The sequence below is a fragment of the Dendropsophus ebraccatus genome, chromosome 15 (genome assembly GCF_027789765.1).
Source record: "Dendropsophus ebraccatus isolate aDenEbr1 chromosome 15, aDenEbr1.pat, whole genome shotgun sequence".
Lineage (NCBI taxonomy): Eukaryota > Metazoa > Chordata > Amphibia > Anura > Hylidae > Dendropsophus > Dendropsophus ebraccatus.
Genome location: NC_091468.1, coordinates 7212105 through 7228598, shown reverse-complemented (window position 1 = coordinate 7228598; position 16494 = coordinate 7212105). Strand labels below are relative to the sequence as shown.

General features: G+C 45.1%; 1 protein-coding gene across 6 annotated transcripts in view; it reads left to right on the top strand.

Moving 5' to 3' along the window:
• The window catches only part of WDPCP (WD repeat containing planar cell polarity effector), a 209634-nt gene that overhangs the window by 124701 nt on the left and 68439 nt on the right, over positions 1 to 16494 (top strand). For 5 of the 6 annotated variants that reach the window (XM_069955284.1, XM_069955283.1, XM_069955286.1 and 2 more), the window contains 3 exons: positions 1794 to 1917; positions 7113 to 7176; positions 15913 to 16015. In XM_069955284.1, coding sequence (XP_069811385.1) covers positions 1794 to 1917; positions 7113 to 7176; positions 15913 to 16015 — 291 coding nt within the window. Of the gene's footprint in view, positions 1 to 1793; positions 1918 to 7112; positions 7177 to 15912; positions 16016 to 16118; positions 16187 to 16494 lie in introns of those variants that run through there. The other variant, XM_069955287.1, reaches the window with a different exon arrangement.

The window sequence follows — 16494 nt, the reverse complement described above, 5'->3', positions numbered from 1 at the left end:
TAATAAATGTATCCCTGTGTTGGGTATAATTAGGGAAGGATCATTCCAAGGTTACATTCCTTTAAGATTGGGAGGGACGGATGTGACTCATGGTTGACATCTCAATAACCTATCCTTTTTTAATAACTTGTCTACCATATTAATAGAACATTATATATTATTTACGTATTTGATACTTTTACAAAAAATCTAGTTGGGGCAGTCCAGACCCTATGGACCTTTACAGTCAGCGATTGATAAGTGAGAGGCCCCATATGGTGGGGAATCTTCTTCTTGGAAGTCTGGATTTGGTCCTTTAAGGGGTTTTACACAGGCTTAATCTTCATGTAATGAAATGTTATAAAACCTTCTCATCTACTTTGGGCCTAATTAAAGTTGGCCATGCATTTCCTAGAACTACCGTTCAATCACGAATCTACCTAATACCTGATACCTAAAGAAAACCGCACCGATCTAATAAAAGTCAATGGAGAAAAAAAATGGATGTTTCTAATATTAACAGATCATATCGGATCTATCATAATTAGGGATGGTCCGAACCTGCCGAGGTTCGGGTTTGTATCAACCCGAACGCTTGGCAGCAGATTACCGCTGTCTGCCCGCTCTGTGGAGCGGGTGGATACAGCGGGAGGAACGCCTAGAAAACTGGGATACAGCCTATGGCTATGGCTGTATCCCAGTTTTCCAGGCGGTCCTCCCGCTGTATCCACCCGCTGCACGGAGCGGGCAGACAGCGGGAATCATTACCGAGGGTTCGGGTTTGTACGAACCCCAACCGAACTCTGTTCGGACCATCCCTAATCATAATCATTATGGTGCTTAGAGCAATGTAAATCATGGCACCAGTGTGAACAGTGAGACTTAAAGGGGTTGTTCACCAACATTTTTTTTCTTTCAAAAAATGTTTTTATAATTTACTTCTATTAAAAAATTCTCAGTCTTCCAGTACTTATAAGCTGCTGCATGTCCTGCAGGAAGTGGTGTTATCTTTCCAGTCTGAAGAGCAGGAGACATTTTCTATGGGTATTTGCTGCTGCTCTGGACAGTTCCTGACATGGACAGAGGTGGCAGCAGAGAGCAGTTTGTCAGACTGGAGAAAATACACCACTTGCTGCAGGACATACAGCAGCTGATAAGTACGGGAAGACAATAGACTTTTTAATGGAAGTAAATTGCAAATCCCTGGCACCAGTTGATTTTGAAGTAAAAATTTGGCGAACTACTCCTTTTAAAGCTCACAGTCAGGGACATTTTGCAGACTTTACCTTTCTGTACAGATATCAGTAACGTATCAGTTTCTGCATTCAATTCTAACCACATTTTCCTATATTCATCAGCCTGAATCCTAGAATGAAATATATCAATAGAATCATATAAAATGCGCTGGCAAATTCCCGATAATTTTCTCCCCATGTGTTCAGAGACTCCATGTTACACCCGGCATAAACGCTGTGAAATTGGCCGCCGGTATCTGCCGCGGCTTTGCTATCATTATGTGTGCGGGTTCAGGCCTAATATTAATTCCTTCACAATGAAGATATTATGTATCTGTCCTATGGAGCGTGGGTTCTGTGCGGAGGAATATCCGCACAATTACGGGGGCAGGGCCGCTATTCGCCATGAAGTGCACCGAGCCACCGCTGCAGTATTGTTGTGTTGGCTGCCGCATGCGGGGGGTCTCCTGCCATCTGTGCTGTCTGCCTTTATGTAAATCCTTCAGCGTGTGTTGCATCTCTGATCTGTAAGAATTAAAGTATTAATCTCTAAATTTCTGGCATTTTTTCAAACCACAGCTCAGCTGGAGGCCTGCCTGGGTACCTTCTATTCACCAGCCTGCCCTCTTCTGGACACCATCATAATGGAGTACAGGGACCCCATCAGTAGATACGCTCGCAGGTTTTTTCACCATCTTTTGAGGTAAGACACAAGTGGCTTCAACCGGACCCCAGTCAATCAATTGTAGATGGAAGAAACCCAACAACTGTGTGCATTATATAGGGTTATTGGTTGTTATTCATGACTATTAGTAGGAGTTGTTTTTATTGCTTTTTTCCATCCCACTATATTCCACTGACTAAGGTCCTACGTTTTTAGGGTCAGAAAGCTCCGACAGGGAAGCCTTTCAGGAGGCGTCAAGAAACCATCAGTGTTTCCTAACCGTAAAAACGGAGGAGAAAAAAAATACTCACCTGCTACAGCGGTGCCCTCCTTTGGCTTCTCCCTCTGTCCTGGGGCTTTGCAGATGCCCATGCAGAGCTGTTCAAAATTCTAGATGCCCCCATAGGTTTCTATGGGGCATCCGTACCGGAATTCTGGTTAATTATCGGGTATGTCCTATAATGTCAAGGCCGGTTTTCCAACACAGATACCCTTTGGGAAAAATTCTGATGGATGTCCGTGCCCAATATAACCCTACGGTTGTCGTGTCACAGTGTATGAACACTGCTATAGTCAACTCTGAAACGTTTGGTTAGACCCATTCTAATGTACGTGTTTAGTTGTTGAATGTAAGGATTCTCAAATATCAGGGTGGCATCAGGGTCTTACCAGCGGTTATGGTGCCTGGCCAAAAGAGTAACATGGAGAGCACTGTTGGTGCCATCTACAATGCCCCGCACCGCCCATAGTGTTCTTAGTATCAAGTGCTGAGTACCCAGTGCCATCCACAAAGAGTGCACCCAGTATCGAACAAGGAAAGTAGGACTATCCTAAAGATGAAGCTATGCCATGCATGTGCCACACACTGTGCTTGGCCCTTGCCATCCACTCAGGGAAAAAGGACGTGTCCTCACTCAGTGCTCCATTAACGTTCCCTCTTATTGTGGGATCCAGGACCTCTGTTCTAGTGATTGATGGGGCCCCGGCCATCCTTTACCACCTTACCTGTGGATTCCCTTTGGAGCTGACTGCTGGTTGGCTACCACTGCCATATTTTTCCGGGTTTGTTCTTTTGACATTGACGTTTCGGGACGTGATTATCACATGAATAATGAATTTACAGCTGAACCATAACATCTACCATGCAGTGGCTGCCACCTCCTATTTTTTTCTATTGGGCACTGTTAATTTATTTTCATTATGAGATGTACAAGCTGGTAGTCTGCCAACTTTTCTGGTCAAGGTTCAGTCAGCCCGTTTGATAATATAAATTGTTCTGAGATGCATGTTTAGTCATGTGATTATTCCCTCAATGAGGAATGCCCCGATAGTAATTGGGATTTTCTTGTTTCTTCAGCCACAGTGTAGAATTGCAGCGGTAACTCACAGATTTATTTATGTACTCCTCCATCATTGCTGACACTTACACGATTTAGAGGGAAACAAATCTGACCTGCTGATAGCTCCCTAGTGGTCATGGGGCACTGAGGATGAAGCTATGTCTGTTACCTTCATCCTCTGCGCCGCTCCCATGCTGTTTTTTCCGGAATCCTCTGCCCGGTAGGCTGGAGCCCCCAGCAGTCCGCCCTCTCCAATGATTATCAATGGGGGGGGGGGGGGGCAGATCAGTGCTGGACATGGGGAGAAAAAAAAGGGAACAGCCCGTGCCTACTAGGAAGCTCTCAGCGGGTCAGATTTGTCTAACCTGCAGATAGTTCCCCTTCAAGAGAATATGCTACTCTTGAGGTCCCGAGCAAGGTCCACTCTCCGCTATGAAGGGCGGGCTTACTCATGCACCCCGTCATTGGTCTCCATTGAGAAGGTTTGTATTTTCGGATCACTGACAACAGTTGAGAAACCTATTGAGCTTAGCTCATAAACCTTCAAGAAGCGAATCATCTTGGTATAGAGTCGCCTCTGTAGTTCACGACTCTTTACCGACTTCTCACCTTTAGAATGGCAGTGCGGGGCCAAAAAAGGAACCAGATTGACATTTTTAGTCCTGTTAACTTCCAACACATATCTGGCAGGTGGTTAGATAAATGTATTACTGACTACAGAGTGTTCTCTTGGGGATGATTTGGGGCTTTGCCTCAGTTATAAACACTAACTATCCATCACTTGGGATCATCGACGACCCCGCCGCTCCATTCATTATCAATAGTAAGGTGCGTAGCTGTTGGGGTGCAGATCGGCGCTATGGGGACGGCCAGTGCTCCTAACTGTGATATCAAAGCGAGGAGCAAACTACTAACCCCACCAGAGCGGCTCCGAGGAGGAAGGTAAGAGACATGCCTTTATCCTCTGCGCCTCCTGTGCAGTAGGGACATATATAAAGGGGATAGTTCCCCTTTAAGGAAATACATATAACATATTACTCTAATATTTTCATAACTCACTTCTTAAAATGAGTTAAACAGCAGTAAATCAGCAGTCAGACTCCCTGCAGACTGACTACAGACTGACTACAGACTGAACTCTGGTACAGTACATCAATAGTGCTGTGTGTGCGGCAGTGCAGGGTCAGAGCGGGGCAGCAGAGATCACGACATACACAGCCCTGCAGTTCCTGACGCCAGTGTTGGTGGCAGCAGAGAGGCCTGGGTGACCCCTTACTGTTCTATATTTCCTGAATAAAGCGGCTGTAAAATCACACTGCTATACCAGGAGTCTGATGGTTACTTCATTTCTCCCCCAGGCTCCACCTTTTGCCTTCTCTCTTTTTGCAATCTCTTTAAAATCTTCCAGATTGTTACAAAGGGATACACAGAACCTTCCGTGCATTGAAACTTTATTAATCAACTGGTGTCAGAAAGTCTTATAGATTTGTAATTTACTTCTTTTTAAAAATCTCCATTATTCCAGTACTTATCAGCTGCTGTATGTCCTACAGGAAGTGGTGTATTCTCTCCAGTCTGACACAGTGCTCTCTGCTGCCACCTCTGTTCATGTCAGGAACTTTCCAGAGCAGCAGCAAATCCCCATAGAAAACCTCTCCTGCTCTCAGGGCTGGAAAGAATACACTACATCCTGCAGGACATACAGCAGCTGGAAAGTACTGGAAGACTGGAGATTTTTTAATAGAAGTAAATTACAGATCTCTGGCCCATTCTGGCGCCAGTTGATTTAAAATAATTTTTTTTTTTCCGCTGGAGTTGCCCCTTAATTTTGAATCAATGATCATTTCAAAGTGTTTTTAAGCTTTGATAAGCTGATAGTAATATTCCTATAAGAAGCGATGTATCGGGGGTTATTGATGCCAATGTGCTTTTAATCTCCCGTGAAGTAACAGTCTGCAGTGAAAGTTATTAATGATTATTTAAGGTGCGGAAGAGTAACATAAATAGCCTAGAGCGGCCGAGCTGTAAGAGTGATTACATTGAGCTGATTGAAGTCTTATTATGGGATCACTCTTCTACTAATCTCATTAATATCCCTGGTAATTATTTTTCATCTGTATTAGAAATTAGTAGTTGTATTATCTGCAAGGTTTAGTGTGAGCGCTGTGGAATCCATACGTGCGTGAAGTGTGTGTCCACAGCTTATCCAAATGTTATCTAATTTCTTACACTTAAAGGGGAACTGTCAGCAGCTAGAGGATCTATCCCTATCACACAGGAGACACTGAGGAGGAGGGTATGTCTCTTACAGTATGTCTCTTACAGTATGTCTTACTTTCATCCTCGGTGCCGTTCTGCTGCACTTAGTCTTTTGCTCCATGGTCAGGTGAGGCTGTTAGTGGCACTGGGGCACCCGTTAGGAGCACTGCCCCGTCCCCATAGTGCCCATCCGGCTTGCCCTTAGTCGGCCCGCTCTATTGATTAGAGAAGTGTAGGCTGTCGGGGGGCAGATCCCCCTTTAGGGTGCATTCACCGATCTGCAGTGGATTTCTCGCTGCAAATTCGCAGTGAGACCCGCTGTGGATCCCTGCCCTGTACACTCTATGGGCAGACAAACTCGCAGCAGGATGGACATCCCGCTGCGAGTTTGTCAGCAGCCCGCCCCGTTAACCCCCAACTGCCGGAGCCTATACATCACCTGGTCCCTGCTCCGGTTTGCTTTGGTGCTTCCGGTGTCTTCATGTCCGCAGCGGGGCAGCGCACTGATTGGCCAAGCCGGACGTTCTGGAAACCCCAGAAGCAAGCTGGAGCAGGACCAGGTGATGTATAGGCTCTGTCGGCTGGGGGGTTAATGGGGTGGGCTGCTGACAAACTCACAGCGGGATGTCTGTCCATACAGTGTACAGGGCAGGGATCCGCAGAGGGTCTTGCTGCAAATTCACAGTGAGAAATCCACTGCGGATCCATTACGTGTGAACGCACCCTTAAACGGAATGTATCTAGAATTTTATTGTGTAAATTTAGGATCATTACTTATAGTTCCGTAGGGGAGTATTTTTGTTTATGTTGTATTGGAGACTTTTTTTGTATTGTGTCTTTTCTGAATTGTTTGTATGGACATTGCGGAGTGTGTTTGATTTATGGCTGCTCTAATGGATGGAAGTTAAAGAGGTTGTTCCAAGATTTAAAGTGCATAGGATAGTAAATAACTAGCTGAGAATGAAGAAAACAAAGTGCTAGTGTGCTTGGCCACCATTCCATTCGTTCTCTTCCAAGCATTGCTGAGCAATTTGAGTGAAGGGGATGGTGGCCCAGTATGCCCATTGCCGCTTCATTTACTTGGGGAGTCAATTTGCCTCCATACAGTTGACCGCCAAGCACAAATTAAAGGAGGATTCTGGGGTCTGCCTTTTTTTTTTTTTTTTTTTTTAAAGAGTGCTGGAGGTAGGTGCATGTTGTTATGCTCAGTCTCCTCCTCTCCGGCTCCAGCACTGGGGTCCGCTGTCCTCCGTTCTGGCCGCTTACTGGTCTGAGTGGGGACCCTGCATCTGACTCATCAGGTTGGGGTGGGAACTCTGATCCATCCGAATATACGTAGAGATCAGTACATAATTTCTCGGTGCCCGTGCATTGCCAGGAGAGGCCGGCACGGGAGACACTGGTCCTAACAAATCCCTGCCATATACATGTTACCTCACCAAGCCCTGTGGGGAGTACAGAAATCCTATTGTACAGGGTACAGCTAGGGGTTCTAGACCCGCACCTATGATCCTATAATGTTTTATCTAACCAATATCTTGGTGTAATTTAACCGGATTATGTAAAATACAAAGTTTTTTTTTATATTATACGATTATATATTTTCAGTGTTGTTTCCACTTTTTTCTTTTTCAGGCATCAGCGATTCGAGAAAGCGTTTCTGCTAGCAGTAGATATTGGTGCCCGGGATTTATTCATGGTAAGGTTCAGGGTATTTGTCCTGATATATTACTGAACATCTCAGCAATAGGGTTTTGGTTTGTTTATTTTTTAGAATAATTTTAAGGAGAGAAAACTGTCAATAGTGCCGTTCACATTAACCCCACCACCAGTCAAAACTTTTGACAAATCTCTACGACATATTAAATGTTTTTGGAACGTAACATCTCATAGTCCCCAGCATGGCTTCCATCTCATCCCTAGTCCCCAGCATGGTTCCCATCTCATTCCTAGTCCCCAGCATGGCTCCCATCTCATTCCTAGTCCCCAGCATGGCTCCCCATCTCATCCCTGCTCCCCAGTATGGCTCCCCATCTCATCCCTAGTCCCCAGCATGGCTCCCCATCTCATTCCTGCTTCCCAGCATGGCTCCCATCTCATTCCTAGTCCCAAGCATGGCTCCCATCTCATTCCTAGTCCCCAGCATGGCTCCCCATCTCATCCCTGCTCCCCAGTATGGCTCCCCATCTCATCCCTAGTCCCCAGCATGGCTCCCCATCTCATTCCTGCTTCCCAGCATGGCTCCCATCTCATTCCTAGTCCCCAGCATGGCTCCCATCTCATTCCTAGTCCCCAGCATGGCTCCCATCTCATTCCTAGTCCCCAGCATGGCTCCCATCTCATTCCTAGTCCCCAGCATGGCTCCTATCTCATTACTGCCCCCCAGCATGGCTCCCATCTCATTCCTGCTCCCCAGCATGGCTCCCATCTCATTCCTAGTCCCCAGCATGGCTCCCATCTCATTCCTTGTCCCCAGCATGGCTCCCATCTCATTCCTAGTCCCCAGCATGGCTCCCATCTCATTCCTAGTCCCCAGCATGGCTCCCATCTCATTCCTTGTCCCCAGCATGGCTCCCATCTCATTCCTAGTCCCCAGCATGGCTCCCATATCATTCCTTGTCCCCAGCATGGCTCCCATCTCATTCCTAGTCCCCAGCATGGCTCCCATCTCATTCCTAGTCCCCAGCATGGCTCCCATCTCATTCCTGCTCCCCAGCATGACTCCCATCTTATTCCTGCTCCCCAGCATGGCTCCCATCTCATCCCTAGTCCCCAGCATGGCTCCCATCTCATTCCTTGTCCCCAGCATGGCTCCCATCTCATTCCTAGTCCCCAGCATGGCTCCCATCTCATTCCTAGTCCCCAGCATGGCTCCCATCTCATTCCTTGTCCCCAGCATGGCTCCCATCTCATTCCTAGTCCCCAGCATGGCTCCCATATCATTCCTTGTCCCCAGCATGGCTCCCATCTCATTCCTAGTCCCCAGCATGGCTCCCATCTCATTCCTAGTCCCCAGCATGGCTCCCATCTCATTCCTGCTCCCCAGCATGACTCCCATCTTATTCCTGCTCCCCAGCATGGCTCCCATCTCATCCCTAGTCCCCAGCATGGCTCCCATCTCATTCCTAGTCCCCAGCATGGCTCCCATCTCATTCCTAGTCCCCAGCATGGCTCCCATCTCATTCCTAGTCCCCAGCATGGCTCCCATCTCATTCCTTGTCCCCAGCATGGCTCCCATCTCATTCCTAGTCCTCAGCATGGCTCCCATCTCATTCCTGCTCCCCAGCATGGCTCCCATCTCATTCCTAGTTCCAGCATGGCTCCCATCTCATTCCTAGTCCCCATCATGGCTCCCATCTCACTCCTAGTCCCCAGCATGGCTTCCATCTCATTCCTAGTCCCCAGCATAGCTCCTATCTCATTCCTGCTCCCCAGCATGGCTCCCATCTCATTCCTAGTCCCTAGCATGGCTCCCATCTCATTCCTGCTCCCCAGCATGGCTCCCATCTCATTCCTAGTCCCCAGCATGGCTTCCCATCTCATTCCTAGTCCCCAGCATGGCTCCCATCTTATTACCTCCCCCCAGCATGGCTTCCATCTCATTCCTGCTCCCCAGCATAGCTCCCATCTCATCCCTACTACCCAGCATGGCTCCCATCTCATCCCTAGTCCACAGCATGGCTCCCATCTCATTCCTAGTCCCCAGCATGGCTCCCATCTCATTCCTAGTCCCCAGCATGGCTCCCATCTCATTCCTGCTCCCCAGTATGGCTCCCATCTCATCCCTGCTCCCCAGCATGGCTCCCATCTCATTCCTGCTCCCCAGTATGGCTCCCATCTCATCCCTGCTCCCCAACACATAAAAAAAATCTGTAAACAAAAATTATGTAGTCCTCTAAGTCACAGCAGCCCTATGTGATATGGTAAAAAAAACCATAATATAATAACAATATAAAATGCTGATTTAATTAGAATGTATAAAATCACATATAATGATCATGATAATGATAATGGAAACAATAAAGTACAATAAAAGGACAAAGATACTGGTAAAAATGCCGCCGGGCCTTGGCAGGAAAATGAATAAATGAATATTTGAATACCAGCACTGCGGGCTAACCCGTCTGTAATGGGTGATGTCCGAAAAGCAATGGGCAGAGTAGCTATAGATATAATAGATAGGCAGCTATGTGCCACGGAGTTTGCTGGTTACAGTAGTTCAGATGCAGTCACGTAGTTGTGGCAGTTTGCGCTCCCCAGGGTAGCGACCTTGTATCAATCAGCAACAATAAATGTTATGCTGGATAAACAGATAGCAATCCATAGGTAGTCTATAACAGATAGAAAATCACAAACTGTAGATATTTAGCAGGATTCTTAGTTATAAGCTGCTGCCAAAAACTGCTCTGGAGACATGAGCCTGGTGAGTATCTGTAGTAAGTTTGTCAATATACTGGTACTGAAATGACTGGGAGTGCTGGGATCTGTAGTGTGTTTGTTAGTATACCAGTACTAGAATGACTGGGATTGCTGGGATCTGCAGTTCTATACAGTGACAGTCCAAGTACATTCTACAGACACTTGCTTATTTGTCTAGGGTGGAGGTTGTGTAGTAGTAAGGAAAGCGTCTGGTGTCTGTGACACCTCTCACCCGTCTCGATGGAGATACAGCAGCAGGAGCGATCACCCGCAGTGCTGGTATATTTTATATTGTTATTTTATTATGTTTTTTTCCATATCACATAGGGCTGCTGTGACTTAGAGGACTATATAATTTTTGTTTACACTTCTTGGTACTCACATGCCACTATAGGTAGGGGCAGACTATATTTTAACCTCAGTCATTTGCACTTTGACCTGTGAGCTGCACCACCTCCCCCTTTCACATAAAAAAAATCTGATGCAAAGCTTAAACTGCAGTTTTTGTTTTTTGTTTTTTTACCCCAGGATTCTGGGGTATCTTAGTAAATTTCCCTCAGTGTGGTGACTATTAAACTGACCCATTATGATTGCAATTGTGAGTACATTATAAGAGGACAATGGTCAGACATGGACTTCGAGAAGTTTTACATTTCATCCGCTTCTTATCCCTCCCACTAAATTAGCTACAAAAGTCAAATTCTCTGCCTCTTTAATGGCTTCTCACAATGCACCACGTGAGGTTTTTGTTTCAGAAGACCCTTCTCCACAATGTCCCAGCAAGGTCAGGTAGTCAAAGCAAATGGAGCTCCAGCTTCTTACCCAGCATGTTACCCCTATGCAGCTAATTGTATGGAGCGCTCCATAACAATGGGGAGAAAACCTTCACAAAATCCATTCATGGACCTGTTTGCTTTCCTCTTTTACATAATGGACATATTATGGACTCCTTTAGGGAGACTTTAACAGTAGATGCTAATAATGTTTATCCTATAAAGTGAGCCGACCTGATGGCTTGTTGCACCAGGAAGCCTTTACTTTAGTGGGATTGAAAACGACTCCACAATTCCATGAAGGAAGCATTTTCAGCGGGACCTGGACTGATCGTTCATCGTGTCATTTTTTTTAACACTCTATACAGCAGATAGTCTTTCCAGTATGTTCCTGGTATGGTTCCAGTCTTTCCGGAGAACATGAAGCTTACATCACTACCATTTTTCTTCCCCATGCATCAGATTTCTTCCTGGTTTCCTCCTGTCACCGTGACCCTGCGGTTGCAAGGCAACAGTGCAGACACGTTCCCAAAATCCTCCTTGCTTGGATGTAATCTAATGGGACAGATCATGTGACTGTGAGTGAACTGAGCATGAGTGACCTAAGATAGCGGGTGCCTGGCGCCAAGGGTAACATGTTATCAAACAGGGCAGCGTGTGGGGGATTAGTGAGTCTTTCTTCATGACACTATCCCTTTAAGGCTTTCCTGTCTGCCATGTTGAGATCTGCTAGTAGAGCCTGCCTCAGACATGACCTCTGACATGGTTTACACCCATAACTTATTTGGGACTCATTTAAGATTGTAGTGTCAGAGATTATTGATTACCCAGAATAGATCAGCTGATTACCCAGAAAAGATCGACATTCAGTACACAGAGTGATAATCTGCCGAATCAGGCCAATTCACTCTGTGTAATAAAGACATCGATCAGCTGTAAACAACAATCATTGACTGATCTGTCCTTTGTCTCTGACCCCTTACCTCTCCATGTTCCCTGGTGTCTTCCTGGCTTTTCCCCACTCGCTGCAGCCACTGGGGCAAATTGAGAGCTGGTCTCTGAAGTGACAGGCTGCTCTGCCAATCACTGGGCAGGACAGGCTGCCTGAACATTGCTAACGATATCTACATACAGCCCTTGCTGCACAATTATCGAGACGTGTAATAGGCTCAGTAAACAAGCGCCGATCCAGCATTTACATTCATTTACATCCAGCAAAGATTTTTATTAGAGTACTGTATTGCCCTCCAAAAGTTATACAAATCCCCAATATACTGTACACTTATTACAGGAAATGCTTATAAAGTGCTTTTTTCCCTGCACTTATTACTGCATGAAGGCTTCACTTCCTGGATAACATGGTGATGTCACTTCCTGGATAACATGGTGATGTCACTTCCTGAATAACATGGTGATGTCACTTCCTGGATAACATGGTGATGTCACTTCCTGGATAACATGGTGATGTCACGACCCGACTCCCAGAGCTGTGTGGGCTGTGGCTGCTGGAGAGGATGATGGCAGGGGGATGCTCAGTGTCCCTAAGTGTCCCCCTACATTCATCCTCTCCAGCAGCCACAACCCGCACAGCTCAGAGAGTCGGGTCGTGACATCACCATGTTATCCAGGAAGTGACATCACCATGTTTTCCAGGGAGTGAAGCCTTGATGCAGTAGTAAGTGTAGAGAAAAAAGCACTTAATAAGCATTTCCTGTAATAAGTGTATATTGGTGATTTGTTTAACTTTTAGGGGGCAATACAATACTCTAATAAAATATTTCCACCAGACTTCATAAACACACCTGTCCTTCCTACAGACTGTTGCTGATGTCAACAACAAATATCTTGTGGTTATATACACATGTATATACTGTATACACAGACCCTTCTGTTACACTGTGTAACTGACCTTACGTTGTTTATGTGTTTATATATATATATAGTTTTTATAGCTGATCATTATGTAGGTGTGTCAGATCATCAGGTGTTAATGTTTCCCTATCATGTGTGACTTCTTATCTCTCCCTGGATCACCTCCTTAGAACTTCTGGCATTTATTACACAGTCTTGCACTTATGTTCAGGTTTCCGGTTAGTCTTGTCATCACCTGGTTATTATGTACTGTCACCTTTTATACATTCTGACAACGTCACTGCATGATATCAATTACTATAGAAATCACTATGCCTCGACCGCTGTTCTGTATCACACACGTTGATATATTCATGGTCTGGGCCCATTATCTGAATGGCTTCTTCTAGTAGAGGAAGCATTTCCACATGTTAAGTTTTGTGTTAAAGGTGTTATTAGAGATGAGCGAACCTCGAGCATGCTGGAGTCCATCCGAACCCGAGCATTCGGCATAGCGGGGGCTGCTGAAGTTGGATAAAGCTCTAGGGTTGTCTGGAAAACATTAATACATAGATATGTTTTCCACATAGCCTTAGGGCTTTATCCAAGTTCAGCAGCCCCTGCAATGCTGAATGCTCGGGTTCGGATGGACTCCAGCATGCTCGAGGTTCGCTCATCTCTAGTTGTTATCCATGGCCGCTTTCTTCTACAAACAGCACCTCTTCTATCTTCAGGTTGGGTGTGGGGATTTTGTTCCTCAGTTCTATTGAAGTGAATGAAGCTGAATTGTAATACCACTCACAACCTGGGGACAGGGGTGGCGCTGTTTCTGCAAGAAAGTAGCTGCACTTTCTCTATTCCTGAATAACACACCATGTGCAGACATCACATGATGTGTATGCTGGCACCTAAACATTATATGTGTATATACTGTGTACAATGTGTAGGTAATTCTTCAGTATTCAGCTATGGGCTTTGCACTATAACCCTGACAGAGTACCTGCAGAAGGTGATAATATGCAGGATCCTCTCTTTTTCCCTGGAAGGTCTTTTTCAGGTTTCTGAAAGGGTTTTTGCTTTTAACTTTTTAAAAATGTGCTGATAGTTTACATGTAGAAAATTCTATCAGTTTCTAATGTAATATCTGTATTTGAGAAGCCTCTCTAAGCCCGTCTTACATGCAGTCATGTAACCATGCTTCTGGTGCTTATCTCTTGCTTCAATAGCCTCTTCTACTCTAGACACCTACTTTTCTACACGCTTTAGGGCATGGGTCTCCAAACTGCAGCCCTCCAGCTGTTGCAAAACTACATTTCCCATCATGCCTGGACAGACAAATCCAAAGCTTTAGCTGTCCAGGCATGATGGGAGTTGTAGTTTCGCAACAGCTGGAGGGCCTCAGTTTGGAGACCCATGCTCTAGGGTATAAGGACATCATACAATCACATGCGTGCCCCCAGTTGTCCTCTTTCCTCGGGCGGATCATGTTTCACATGCTGGGCAGCAGCTCTAGTTAGCAGCAGAACAGCAGAAGGGTGTCTGATAGTGAAGCCGTGTGAAAACAGTGATTGCAGTACAACCTTACACCTTTCGATCGAGGAGCATGCAGGTCGCTGATGGTTACTTTTCTTTATTTCTTCTAACCTTTAATAACCTTAATAAAAATCTATTCAAGTTCAACTCCAATTACAGATTGGGCAGAAGGAAGTTGCTACATGGAGGGAAAACTTTACTTGCAGAGGCCACCATAGGGAAAATACAGTATTAAGCCATGTTCATACGTTGTATCGGTGCATACGCTGTTCATACTGCAGTACTGGCCGGATGATCTTTAGCACCGCTGAGTTCTGATGCGGGTGCATCAGAGCGCGCCCGCATCGGAACTCCCCACTGCACACAATGGAGTGAGTGGCCGGAGCCGGAGGTTTTCTGCGTCCGCTATTCAGTGAATAGCGGACGCAGAAAACTGACTGTCAGTTTCCTACTGGGCCGCTAGGGATCCCGGCCAGAGTGTATACAATGTGTATACGCTCTGGCCAGGATTCCCTCAGCCTGTAGCTATGTTCCCAGTATTTTTGCTCAGTATTTCGATCAATATTTTTCAACCAAAACCGGGAGTGGATTGGAAACACAGAAAGGCTATGTTCACACACTGTTGAAATTGAATGGAGGGCCATCATTTAATGGCAAATAACAGCCGTTGTTTTAAAATAGACACTGCACCCAAGACAGTGTTGTAAGGTCCTCCAAGTTGGTAGTTAGGTGCCCCAGTAACTAAACTTTCCCCATTAGGTAGGTCCCTTTAGAAGGTAGCTACACCCCCTTCCCCATTAGGTAGGTTCCACCAGTAGCAAGATACTGTAGTTGACCCAGTAGGTTCCTCTATTAGGTAGATAGGTGACCTCGGTAGGTAATTTCCACCATTAGTTAGACCGTACCCCACTAGGTCGGTAGAGGGCTAATCTCCTACATTAGGTAGACCGGTCTCCCCACTTTGTAGGTAAGCAGGTTACTGCAATATGTAGGTTCCCTCCTCACCAACATTAATAAATTAATAAAAGGATAAAACATACTCCCCCTCTGCTGACTCCCATGCTAGGCTCCAGTGTCTTCTCTCTCTCATCTGCGTTGGTGCAGGGCACAAAGGGAGAGAGATTCTTGTCTGAATGTTCTCCATGTAATACTACAATTACACTGTGTTGGCTGCTACAATACTTTCACCAGAGTGGTTTGATAGGAGATCACAGCACCCACTCATAAACAAACTTTCTCACTTTTGCGCTGAGAATCGGTCAGAAGAATATCAGTGTACCATTTACGACATAGCAGTCACATGCGGACACATTTTTGTGTGTGCTAAAAATTAGAGGGGGAAAAAAAACAACAGATTTTTTATTTTTATAATGGAAGTCAACGAAAAAATGGATCCAAACTGAGGCACTCAATTACATCAGTTTTTGCATCCGTTTTTTCCCCTTAAACGTATATATGTTAAATGGGCTGCAAAAAAGCCTCTGACATGCAGAATTCCTGGTAGTACATACAGTATATTCAAAGGTGTCTGTCAGAAATTACAGATTCCAGCAGTTGACTTTTCAAAGGCGCAGGTTGGTCAGAAAGTGCAGCCTAAGCTGGCGAGTGAAATCTCTGCCTTTTACTTGCTGCAATGTGTTTGATTGCCTGGCTGGAGATAAGGTAAGGCGCGTAAGATGATACATTTGCATCGCCGAAGAATGAAAATTGAGAAAATTAAAACGTAACTGTGGGTTCATCAGTCCTGTCTATGTTCTGTGATCTGGGCAATAAAAAGATTCTTTTTCTTTGAAATTCTTCTTTGTTGTGCGCCCAAGATTCATTTTAGATTAATCTTTTATTTTGCTTTATTTCCAAAGGACATCCATTACCTTGCACTAGATAAGGGTGAATTGGCACTAGCTAAAGTGGCAAAGAAAAAGGCTGAGGAAATAGATGCAGAATCAATAAACTCCGGAGTTGGTAAGAATTAATGCTATTTAAAAAGCTGCTTTTTTTTTTAATCAATACTTTTTCTGTACTGCTGCAATGTTACAAGTGTGGGGGGTTATTGGTTCGTTTCTAGGGAAAAAGAATTAGCGGCGATAAGCTTCAAATACCGCCTGCCGATCCCTGACTTCACATAGAACGGATCCACTTTGAATGGAAAATAAGAGTTGGTAGCGAACGGATTACATTTCTAGGCTCGCATACATTGTGTGGCGGTAATCCAGTTTGCAAAATTGTGCTTATGTATTGTAGCCGTGATACCTGAGCTGGATTAGATTTAGAGCTCAACATTTAAAGGGAAACAAGACACAAGTTGTTACTTTTAACCTTTCAAAAGAAAAAAAAAATATTTTTCCTATTACTATGTATATTTAAAAAGAATCCTGAAATCTTCCTGTTATTATTCTGGCCACTAAGCCTAATAAGCTTCTTGTTCTGTAAAAAAAAAAATG